The 12,373-nt window shown below is 39.9% G+C and overlaps 2 protein-coding genes across 2 annotated transcripts; one reads left to right on the top strand and one right to left on the bottom strand.

Moving 5' to 3' along the window:
- Positions 1-2,987: 2,987 nt before the first annotated feature.
- Positions 2,988-6,789, bottom strand: LOC137817237 (hypothetical protein At1g04090-like). Its single transcript, XM_068620484.1, has 2 exons — positions 6,306-6,789; positions 2,988-4,939 (listed from the first exon to the last, which is right to left on the bottom strand). The coding sequence occupies exons 1-2, from the start codon at positions 6,409-6,411 to the stop codon at positions 3,369-3,371; spliced, it is 1,677 nt and encodes a 558-aa protein (XP_068476585.1). The 5' UTR covers positions 6,412-6,789; the 3' UTR covers positions 2,988-3,368.
- A 1,501-nt stretch (positions 6,790-8,290) lies between these two features.
- LOC137817245 (uncharacterized) lies at positions 8,291-9,613 on the top strand. The gene has a single exon (XM_068620497.1). The coding sequence runs from the start codon at positions 8,291-8,293 to the stop codon at positions 9,611-9,613; it is 1,323 nt and encodes a 440-aa protein (XP_068476598.1).
- The last annotated feature ends 2,760 nt before the right edge of the window (positions 9,614-12,373 follow it).

Below are 12,373 nucleotides of genomic sequence, written 5' to 3'. Positions count from 1 at the left end.
AATGCAAAAGGCAATCTTCTACCTACATTCCCATAGCTTGCATGAAAGAGACCACCTAAGCCAGACATTTACACTGCAACCTCTATGCGCTCATGTGGTTCTCCCAACTTATTCACCATTCTCTCATGAGAAACAACTTTAAGTTCATCAGGATCCTACAATAATCAACAAATATCATCAACAAATACATACATAACACACTCAATTAACTAGTCATATATTAAATCTTCATTACTTACCAAACCATCCCATAATTGTCACACCATATGATCTTCATAATTAATCAACAATGACTTGTTCGCTGGCCCTCCTGGATAGCTTTCATCCTCAATTTCTACTTCTTCATGTTCAACATTGTCTTCAAATTCCTCATTTCCAATTGAATTACTAACACCACCATGCTTTCTTCTCACAGATGCAATTGGTCGCACGCGATCTACCTTAGAAGATCCTTGATGGAAAATGTTCCTTCATGACCGAATTGATTTCTTGAATTGTTGGATGATTTGCAAAAGCTTCAATGGAGGAAACGTGCAAGGATGACTCTCATGGAGCTATGGATTCCTTGAAGGTGCTTTATAGGTAAGGAGAGTGATTGGTTGGGCCATACCACTTGAGCTAGGTGAAGAAGAAGACTAAAGTGTCTATCCAAAAGAGACAAGACAAGGGAGTGAGAAAGGTTAACAACTTTGGTAGCAATTTCACTCATTCATTAATCTTACAAAAACATGAGTCAAGCACCCCTTTATATAGTTTTAGGGTCTGGCCATTGGTGTACAAACTTGGTGGGAAATTCAAATGGAAAATGGTTTGAATTAGGCGTCTATTTTGAGCTCACATGGAAGGCGTGACATGGTGTGTATCATGTGCTCAAATTAGGTCTAAAGGACCGGCCAAGGTTAAAGTAGGTGTTTCTAGAAACCCTAATTTAACCTAGGTTGGTTTTTAGTTGTCTTAATTCAACCTAATTATATCCCAAAAAAATAGAAGTAAAATTCTTATTCTACTTTGACAAGAAAATAAATTCTACTCTACACTAAGTTTATGACATTTTTGAACATGTATAGGAAATTTTCTCTACCATCAGTAGTAGAGTCCTAGTCTTCTTTAATCTTCCTTACCATTGACCTAGTTGTTGGGCCTGAGCTTAGCCTTCTTCCATCAATCCTCCTCCTCTAGTCCTCACCATGACCTCAAATGAAAGAAAAAATACAACAAATTCCAAATTTACATATTTGGAACACTTCTAGATTTCTTTATCCATAACACAATGCATTTTTTCTTCTGAATTTTCATTTCTAGGATGTTTATGGATTTACTTATCCGGACTCCTTTGCTTACATTTGGTTCTTCCGGATCACGTCATCTGGGACACCTCCAAATTTCGACATCCGGAGTCCAACCTAAACAAAACTCTACATTCGGATAACCATATCCGAAAAGCATCAGTTTCCATGAAAAACTTTCCTTTCTTCTTCAATGACCACTTCTACGATGACCACTACTGAAGCACTCCAATCAAGCACCACAACTCTCGCCCTCCATCGCTGAGTCTCCGTGTTCCGTCATGCACCAAAATCGCTTACCGTGGAATGAACCGTGCTACACTTCAACCCTAAGTCTTATTTTAAATGACTAAGGACAAAATAGTAAAACCCTATCTAAGTGTTGGGGGCATGTAATAAGTGATATGGTGTAGGGAAAATTAGCCTAAAAATAAGGTAAATTTGTTTTTCAATGATTGTTACATGAAAAAAACTTCTAAATTGCGCAGGATCCTAATTATTTAAAAATTATTAAATTGAACATTCATTTTCGACTGTTTCTTACTGCACCCCATCATTCTTCTTCCTGCATCCAATTATTTTTTGAAATATTAAAATTACCCTTCACATTTTAATTTGAAAATGTAGTTTCCATAGAGTGTGTGGGTTACAGGCGGGATCGTGAAGATTTCTGCATCAAACATTGAGTTCGAAAGAGCTACAATGGAGGTGTTGGGTTGTTTTTGAAGGCTTCATTAGTGGTTTCCGGTAAGCAATGAGTTGTGTTGAACTAATGTGGATGGTTATGGGGACGTGTAGGTTTCCGAAAATTAGGTTTTGAGAATGACTTCTAGAATAGGTAATCTGAAACAGGTAAAATAAATTCCAGAATCACAAATCCATAAGCCAAAAAAACGCATTCTAGAATGGGGTGTACGTAATGCAAAGTTATTCCTGGAATTGGAAATCCTGAAGAGAAAAAAATCATTCTGAAATACCCTTCCCAGAACACAAAATGCATGCACTTCCCCAAATGGCTTCCAAATTTGTTATTTATAAAAAACAAAACCTTACCTTTCTTCTCCCCTGAACAACACGACTCCAAACCCTCTCACTAACCACCGCAATAAACCAGAATACACATAAATATGTCCACAGAGAGCGCACCAAAATCGCAAGGAATTCCCAGGAAACAGTGTCAACAAAGAACGCAAAGAAGAGAGAGGGACATGCTACGCTGGGTTAGGATTTATTTAAAATCTTCCAGAATTATTGTAGTCCTTTCTGATGGGGTGGAGGAAGAAATACCCTTCATTTTCCCACAACACAAAAAGTCGAGTTTACACTTAAAAAAATGGCACGATGCGAAAATATTTTTTTCTTTCATTCATAAACTTATTTATTTTATGACAGGGTTGGACAGTTAAAAACGTATTTTATGACAGGGTTGACAGGTAGACTTTCCAAGATGAGACAAAAATTCCCAATTCCAATCAAACCAACTGAAGTTTATTAATATAAAACTACAGCAAAGATATTCCAATTTCATGATCACCAACATTCCAAATACTAGCTAAAATTTCTTATATTTCCCACTAAACACGAAGTTCACAAATGAGTATACAACCGAGTACATGTTCATAGTTTTCTTTTTTGTCTTGAACACACTTTCTATTTCACTCTTTTTTCCGTTGATTAAATTTATTAAGAATCTCAAAATAATTAGAGAAACTCATCAAATAAAGAGTGTATCAGAATGTACATTGCTGTCATTCTTCTCACAAATTTTTGTGTGCTTATGTATATTCTTTTAAGCAACTAAAACATCAGAGAACTATAGTTCTTCACGTTACCAATAATCACATAAGTTGATACTATGTATGGTACACCCCCTTTACAACTGATAGATGATGATCTCCTCTTCTCCTCTTCCACAGTGACACATTGAACACATTCTATTACCAAGAAATGAAGACACTAGTTATCAGTTTGAATTCCTTTCCTGTTAAAATGAGACAGGAAAAACAACAGCTTTAAGATGGAGAGTTAAAAAGGCATGGCTAGTGGCTAAGTAAGACGGCAAGATGGTAGCCTGAAGCAGAACTAGCAATATTCATCTCCTAGCCAATTATCCTTCTCCTTTGGACCTGTTGGCCCCTCCTCACCATAAAGCTCTGTTGGAAATAGTTCAAATAAGTTCTCCACAGAAAATCTAACAAATGGTGGAAGCATATCTATTATCTTGTCTATCTCAGAACGTGAATCATATACAATTGTAGGACCCCACTCTCTCATATATAGCAACCAACATGGTTCTGTAATGACTCCTTCACCAAGGTACTCGGCTGCAACAACCTGATATTTGATGCTTGAATCCACAATAAATTTGCTTTGAGCTGCGTCATTGCGTACTCCTATTCCTAGTTTGGATGGTCCTTGAAGATAAGTCCCAGGATGAGGGAAACTAGCATGGCCATCTTTTGATGAATAAACTATAGGCTTATTTCCCTTGATAAACTCCAGATCAAATGCATTTACCCATTGACCTCCACTATGCTGAGAGAAGAATACAGACCATAGTTCTCCGGTGAAGTTGCTTATACGAAGGGTGAAGTGCTCCCAGTCACCTACATGTTCACCTACCTTGCTCATCTCAATGTTCATAAGTGCCACTTTAAGGGTTGCAGGTCCATTGAAGGGGCAAAAAACCCACATCACAATATCAGTAAAGGCTCCTCCTAATGCTGGCTTTACATGAACATAGAGTTCTGCACTCTCTATGTTTCCCTTCTTTAGATTGTTTCTTGCATCTTGATCGGTAGGCAAATCAATCCAAAAGGCACCATCATTAGTTCCTCCACTAGGTAAATTTGTGCCCTTATATTCTATAGCTTTACCCTTGCTACTTCCAGCAGTATACAAAACTGCACCATTCTTAAAAAACCATTGCACTGATGATGGCAAGTACTTCTCATCAGGATGAAAGTATACAGTGGGACCATAATGCTGAATAAGTGCATGAATCTGGTTCTGATTTGGCATCGCATGCAAGGAAGAATCAAGATTCTTCAAGCATGCAATATCCACCACTTCTTCAGAATCAAAGTAGGCACTACCACAGAAGAATGTCCCAACAGACACACCGCTAGCTAACATACCTCTATCACAGGGTTCTGTATTCCAAACCTGAAATGCCTTTTTTGCATATTTTGACTTTACAGTAAGTAATAGATCAGAAGTCTCACAAGTTTCTGTGAGATCAGCTCGCGTGCATCTAACTTCTTCAACTTCAGGTTCATTAGGACTGCTAGTAACTACTATGCCCATGGCTTTATAACCAGTTGGAGGGTTTGGCAACCAAAAGTAAACACATTCATCATGTGAATCAATGCTCCATACTAATGAGTAGCCAAGTGGTTTTTCTAGAGCAGGAGATTCCAACACAGAGGCATTAGTTTCCCGTGCCACAAGAACATATCCTCTTAATGGCTGGTCATTAGACTGACAGTAGTAACCAAGGCAGAAAAAGCCTTCAGGAATTTCCAAAGGTCTATAAAATGTGAAACCCAACGATTTCCCACGCAAACCTGTGCATCTCCAAACCTTCTCAAACTTCTCTACTTTCAAAACTTCTATTTCTCCAAGGCATATTCTTCCACTTGCAAAACTACCACCTGGCCAGATCACTCACAGGTTTAGATAAATAAGATATTAAAGCCACAAAGATTTGACAGCATAACCGGAGAAGATCAATTAGTTAGAACCAAACAGAATTAAAAGCTCATTGACAGAAATAATTCAATTATCTTGTCTGCAGTAAAGATGCTTACTTGATGCACAATTGCATAAGTATCAAGCAAAAGTACAAGCTAGGCTTAGCATTGTATGATTGGAAGATTTGGATAACTGTAAGTTCTGCACAAAGTGCAGCAGTAATTGATATTGTTTAATTCTCAAAGGAAACCATCAATAAGCTTCACAACTTTTGACAAAACATTTAGTGTGAAGTCAGAAGATACGAGATTCCAGTAGGAGGGTTGAAAAAAGGGTAACATCATGAACCTTTTCCCTCCTTAAAAAACAAGATCTTTTAAAGGACTTTTGAAGTGAAGCAATAAGTGATGGAAGATGGTCAACGAGACAATCATGGAATTAATGACACTACTTCACATCCAAACAAATTTTATATATAAATAAAGTAAAACAAGGCATCCTCTCAGTTCATACTGATGGTATATGTGCAGTCAAATTAATAACAACGCATCGAATTTTTTTTTAATTTCTTTAGGCTATGCAATCGGCTTTTCTCAACATCCTTGTGAATTTACTAAAGGTGATCAATTTAAAGATATGTGCGGATAAACCTGCAAAAATACTTAAGGTATAAGAAAATAAGAAGGGAAAATAAAATAAGTTCTCTATATGCTAAAACTAGCTCATAAATGGGCAATTTTGTAGAATTCTGTTGCATCAATAAAAAAAAATACTTTTGGCTTATCCATGAACAAATTAGTTTATAGAGAAACTTTGTTCGTTTTTTTTCTTCGTATTTTCTTCTGTTATAAGAGTTTTTGGATAAGTTTATCTACTCAGTCCCCAAGTCTGTCAACAGAAAGTGTATAAATTCTCTTGAAACTTATTTTCAAACAAATAATTGTTTTCAGAATATACTGCAAGATGATTGATAAAAGAAAAGGACGTATAAATAGTAACAAATATCAATTTTGATCCAATAACCTCCGTAGTTTACTCAAATTCTACACTTTTGGAACCCCCCACCCCTCCCCCCCAAAAAACAAAAAAGTCGACCGATCCTAAAAGTCTGGTTTATGAATAACTCATGAAAATTAACAGACCAAAAACTGTTTTTTCAAATGATACAGTATGTATGAAGTTTAGACTCTCGTGTGATTAATAACGAAAGTTCCTAATCCCAGTAACTCTACCACAAAAAGGGGCGTGAAAAAGGAAACCCATGAGTGAATTCAAGAAAAGAACAGAAAAGCTTGTTCAAAAAGTCAATGCTAAGGACTTACATACCTTGTGGCCATTGAGGAAGGGGTGAAGGCAGAGAGAAGGGAAGTGGATCAGGGTCAGTAAATTCAGGGACACAGTCCCAGCATAGTAAACTCTTGCACCCAAACATCTCTAAGAGAGACAAGTATTGTTTAGAGACCCTCTTCCAAAAGAAGAGAGAGGGTGGTTTTCTTTCTTTTCTTCCTTCAAAGGAGTCCAAGAAGAGAGAGAGAGAGAGAGAGGGAGATTCTTCAATCAATAGTAAAGGAAAAAGCCTTTAACTTTCTCTCCTCTTCTCTCTTCTCTCCTTCTTACAGAGATTATGCTCTGTTTTGGTCTGCTTTAACTTTAGATTAGTTTCCAGTTTTTTGAGGTTGTCTTTTAATTTGTAAGGTCAGAGTTGGTGGGTGCTTCTCCAAACCTTTAAATTAATTAATCCATTGGAAAGAGGTATTTGGTTGTTACGACAAAATATAAATAACAGACTTTGCGTAAACAATGTTCACTCGCCTCCTCGTGGATGTTCCAGACACGCTTGTGCTATGCATTACTTCATTATTCAATTATTAGGTTTGTTGTTGTTGATTAAGACATATTTCTCTCTTTCTTCCACTTTTCATATATGAGCATACTCCACAAGCATATCTTAAATCTTTCTGCATTTACTCTACTACTGTAAGGTTAATTTAGTGTATCTATATCCCAATTTCTCTTTCTATTTATTTATTTATTTCACCTTGTGATGCGTACAAGAAAACTAGGGAGAATTGATTATAGATGAAGAAAAAAATCAAATCAAAATAAACTAATTTATAACTCCATTTGAATATGTTAAAAATATAGTTTGAATATATATGCTTAAACTGGTCTTAATCTAAATTTTATGTGAGAACTGGTATATTTTTCCGTACTATACATGTTTATTTTTAAAATAATTTTTATATAATAGAATATATAATAAATTCACATTTTAAATAATTTATCAAATTGTATATTATAAATAAATTGGAATTTGAAAAATTATTGTGAAAATAATTGCAAACTATTTATTATGAATAACAAATAAAATATGAAAAAATTGATTTTTATTATATAATTTTGTAAATATATAAACTGAAAATAGTATCATAAATTTATAAATGACCACACACCAAAATATATATATATATATATATGGTTGAACCAATTATCTCTTTGATTGTGATCTCATTTCTTTTTTTTCATATTTCTCTTCGATGCAATAAATATTATAATAATAAATATTATAATAATAATAATAATAATAATATTATAGATTTTTCTTTAATTATTGTGCATATATATATATACATTTTACTGTTAAATCAAGATAAAACATTTGTATCATTATTAAAATTGTATTATCTAATTTTTTATATGATTTAACTCATTTTAATATACTTTATTTTTAACATGTTTTCTTATGAGATCGGTGAGTATTAGATATCAATGTGTCCTCCTAATTCGGTCCCTAATGATAAAAAAAATAATATATATATTGTACCGGACGAGCACACGTGGTCGACCGACCGAACGCATAATAAATGTAAGTGCACTCGTGACAAGCTAAGGTGGTTAAGATACACCTTCGAAGAATAAGGAATGCGCGTTGAAAGAAGATATGTTCCCCGGGTATTCCGGAGCACGACTGGCAAGACCTATCCATAACCACCCTGAGCCCAAGGGATAGAAAGCCCATTAGGCAATCCTATAAATACTGTGCTCAAGCCAGAGAAAGGTACGTTTTCATTCACTTACTAAACCACACTTAGAATCTCATACTTACTTGAGCGTCGGAGTGCCTTCGCAGGTACCCTCCCCCGCCTGACCGAAGGAGACACCAAGAAGGAGCGACCGACTGAAGGAGAAGAAGACCGACACGTCAGCAACTATACTATGTCAACCGACCGTGCCTGGGCCCCATCTCTCTGTTCAGGTACAATTGGCGCCCACCGTGGGGCCGAGGCAAAATTTCAATTTTTAAAGCTATAATGGTTGCGACAAGGAACAACAACGACGCTATGGCAGAACAGATGACTATGATTCAAACCCTCCAAACTCAGATGGAGGAACTGCAGCAAAAGGGGATGGAAGACCGTCGTCAACACGAAGAGAATAGACGCCGCCAAGAGGAAGAGATCACCTTATTGAGAGAGCAGAATGCACGACTCCAGCGACAGGTCGATAATCCCAAACGAGAAGGCCAATCCCATATGGTCGACCGAACCGCCTCTCGCATACCTACACCGGCTGACACCAATCCTGCTTCCAGAGCTGAAACAGTCGAAAGAAAGTCAAGTAAAAGGGGTCATCCTTTTACAGACGAAATCATCACCACACCACTTCCTGACAAATGGAGAGGCCTCGCCATTAAACTCTATGACGGCTCGACCGACTCGGACGAGCATTTAAATGTTTACAAGACGCAAATGACTTTGTATACCACAGATAATAATGTGTGGTGTAAAGTATTCCCCACGTCGCTTCAGAGAGAACCTCTTACCTGGTTTACAGAGCTACCTCCGAACTCCATTGACGACTTTGACATCCTAGCCGCGAAATTCTCCACTCAATATGCCACCAGCCGACCGCATCACATGTCCTCCATGTCTCTCCTAGCGGTACAACAAGAAAAAGGTGAATCTCTCAAAACCTTTTTAGATAGATTCAACAAGGCATGCATGAATATTCGAGGGCTCAAACAGGAAGTCGCGTTACACCATTTAGTTTCGGCCATCCGGCCGAGCCGTTTTACCGAAAGTCTCATCAAAAAGCCGCCTCAAGACATGGAAGATCTTCGAACTCGAGCAACCAAATTCATGCAAATTGAGGAACACATTGACTATCACCAACGATTCAAAGTTGTTGGATCCGGAGTTCTCAAAGATCAAACCCCGAGCAAAGAAAGGGAATTCGAGACCGAACGGACCGTTCGAACCACCCCAAGGTCCGACCGGAACAGAGGAGGCCGAATCCCCAGGTTTAACAGTTACACCCCTTTAACTGTTCCGAGGGGACGAGCCCTAGATGAAGCACTGCAAACGAATTTAATTCCGACACTAAAACAGTATCAAACACCACCAAATGCAGATACTGCTAAGCGTTGTCAGTATCATCGGAATTTCGGTCACACGATCGAAGGATGTCAAGCGTTGAAGGACAAAATCGAAGAGCTCATCCAGGCTGGCCATTTGCGGCAGTTCGTCAAGAGGACAAGGAATTCAAGATCCCCACCATGGAGTACCGACCGTCCATCCCGTGGTGTCGACCGGTCATACCGTAACGATTACAAACGTCGAACTGACCATAGCTAGGCTTCGCGGAAACGCAGTGAAAGCCCCGTTCGGCGTACACGCTCCCGCAGCACAAGTCCCGACCGAAACACCCACCCTCGCCAACGAGTCCGCGAAGTCATCAACATGATTGTTGGACCCGTTACCTTGGGCGAACCGAACCACGAAGTAAATTACATAGCCGGGGGCTTTGCCGGTGGCGGGTGCTCGAATTCCGCCCGAAAGAAACATCTCCGAGACATCCAGTCCGCTCATGCTACCACGAGGAGGCGTCCACACATACCTCCAATCACTTTCACTGACGACGACTTCACAACCATAGATCCAGCCCAGAACGACCCTATGGTAATCACCGTGGAAATTGACAAGTTCGCAATTGCCAAGACTTTGGTCGACCAAGGTAGCTCGGTCGACATATTATACTGGGAAATCTTCAAGAAAATGCGCATCCCAGAATCAGATATTCAACCCTATAACGAACAAATTGTAGGGTTCTCAGGTGAACGGGTCGACACTAAGGGGTATATAGACTTATATACAACCTTTGGTGAGGAAGACGGTCTCCACAAAACAATAAACGTACGATATCTTCTGGTGAACGCCCAAACTTCCTACAACATCCTGCTCGGTCGTCCGTCCATCAACAGATTGAAAGCCATTGTTTCCACCCCACACTTAGCCATGAAATTCCCTTCGGCAAATAACGACATTGCAACAATCCATGTCGATCAAAAAACCGCTAGAGAATGTTATGTCGCAAGTTTGAAAAGTGAGCCAACTCGACGGCTCTACACGATCAATCCGGACGACCGACCCCCGCAAAAAAGAGGACGATCCCCGACCCAACATTCCGGATGGCGCATGTCCCGTCGACAAATGATAGCCCTTGTTGATCTCGACCCTCGTATGGACGATCCCCGTATGGAAGCAAGAGAAGACTTGCATCCGTTCCCACTTCGCGACGATCGCCATGCTACACATATCGGCACTTCACTGAAGCCAGACGACCGAATGGCCATCGACACGACACTTGTCAAAAATGACGATTTGTTCGCATGGACGGCCGCTGACATGCCTGGCGTAGACCCACAGGTCATCACTCATCGATTATCACTGTATAAAGAGGCTAGACCAATAGCTCAAAAGAAAAGACATCTAGGCGAGGAACGACGCCAAACCGCACGTGACGAAGCCGATAAATTGTTACAAGCCGGATTCATTCGGAAAGCCCATTACACCACATGGCTAGCCAACGTGGTTATGGTAAAGAAAGCGAACAGAAAATGGCGAATGTGCGTTGACTACACGGACCTCAATAAGGCATGCCCAAAAGACTCTTACCCTCTGCCTACCATTGATCGTCTCGTTGATGGGGCGGCCGGACATCACATCCTCAGCTTCCTTGATGCCTACTCAGGTTATAATCAAATCCAAATGCACCCAGCCGACCGAAAGAAGACAGCCTTCATGACTGATTCCGATAATTTCTACTATGAAGTTATGCCCTTCGGACTCAAAAATGCCGAGGCCACTTATCAAAGACTAATGAACCATGTATTCCACGACATGATCGGCAGGAACGTTGAAGTCTATGTCGATGACATTGTGGTCAAGTCCGACTCATGTAAGCAACATATTGCTGACCTAAAAGAAGTTTTTCAGGCCCTCCGCCAGCACCAGATGCGACTCAATCCTGACAAGTGTGCGTTTGGCGTCGAGGGGGGGAAGTTCTTAGGTTTTATGCTCACCCATAGAGGCATAGAAGCCAACCCTGAGAAATGTAAAGCTATTTCCGAAATGAGAAGCCCCAACTCCATTCAGGAAATTCAGAGACTCATCGGCCGGCTCACCGCCTTATCCAGATTTGTTCCTAAACTTGCAGAACGAACGAGACCCATCGTCCGATTATTGAAAAAAGCATCTCGCTTTGAGTGGTCGGCCGAATGCGAGGAAATTTTCCTCCAATTGAAAACTTTTCTATCTTCCCCGCCGGTCATCCAAAAATCGAACGCCCGAGAACCCATCATAGTCTACCTCGCCGTTTCACACGAAGCCGTTAGTTCAGTCTTAGTGCAAGAAATTAATTTTGAAGAACGACCAGTTTATTTCGTTAGCCGCGCCCTCCATGGCGCCGAAATCCGATACCAAACTATCGAAAAGGTGGCTATGGCTCTCATCATTACTGCCCGACGAATGCGTATGTATTTTCAAAATCATCGTATTATTGTTCGGACAAATTACCCCATCGTAAAGATTCTCACTAAACCAGATTTAGCCGGACGAATGATCGGATGGACGATAGAATTATCCGAATTCCATATTCAGTACCAACCACGAGGAGTCATCAAGTCACAAGCTCTTGCCGATTTCGCAGCTGAACTCACTCCTTCCTCAGCCGAGACTGAACACTCATCGTGGATCTTATACGTGGACGGCTCCTCCAACGAAAGGTCGTGCGGCGCTGGAGTCGTTTTGGAAGGCCCCGGCGAGATTGTCATCGAGCAAGCCCTAAAATTCGACTTCAAAACTTCAAACAATCAGGCCGAATATGAAGCCATTTTAGCCGGTCTACGCCTCGCTCAAGAATTGGAAATCACAAAGTTAATTTGTAAAAGTGATTCCAGGCTAGTCATCGGCCAGCTTAATGACGAATATGAAGTCCGAGAAAGCTTTCTACAGCGATACTATCACTTAGTCAAACAATTGATGAGCACCTTTCCTGAAATTTCCATGCAACACGTTCGACGCGATCACAATACTCGCGCAGACGCCTTATCACGG

This window comes from Phaseolus vulgaris, unplaced genomic scaffold (genome assembly GCF_000499845.2).
Source record: "Phaseolus vulgaris cultivar G19833 unplaced genomic scaffold, P. vulgaris v2.0 scaffold_23, whole genome shotgun sequence".
Taxonomy (NCBI): Eukaryota; Viridiplantae; Streptophyta; class Magnoliopsida; order Fabales; family Fabaceae; genus Phaseolus; species Phaseolus vulgaris.
This window is presented reverse-complemented; position numbering and strand designations above follow the sequence as displayed.

What these genes read in the sequence shown, in the direction of transcription:
- LOC137817237 (XM_068620484.1), bottom strand. Translation starts at nt 6,411, where the DNA reads ATGTTTGGGTGCAAGAGTTTACTATGCTGGGACTGTGTCCCTGAATTT. An exon ending in CCTTCCTCAATGGCCACAAG is followed by an intron (nt 4,940 to 6,305) that starts GTATGTAAGTCC and finishes TGATCTGGCCAG; the next exon opens with GTGGTAGTTTTGCAAGTGGA.
- LOC137817245 (XM_068620497.1), top strand. Translation starts at nt 8,291, where the DNA reads ATGGTTGCGACAAGGAACAACAACGACGCTATGGCAGAACAGATGACT.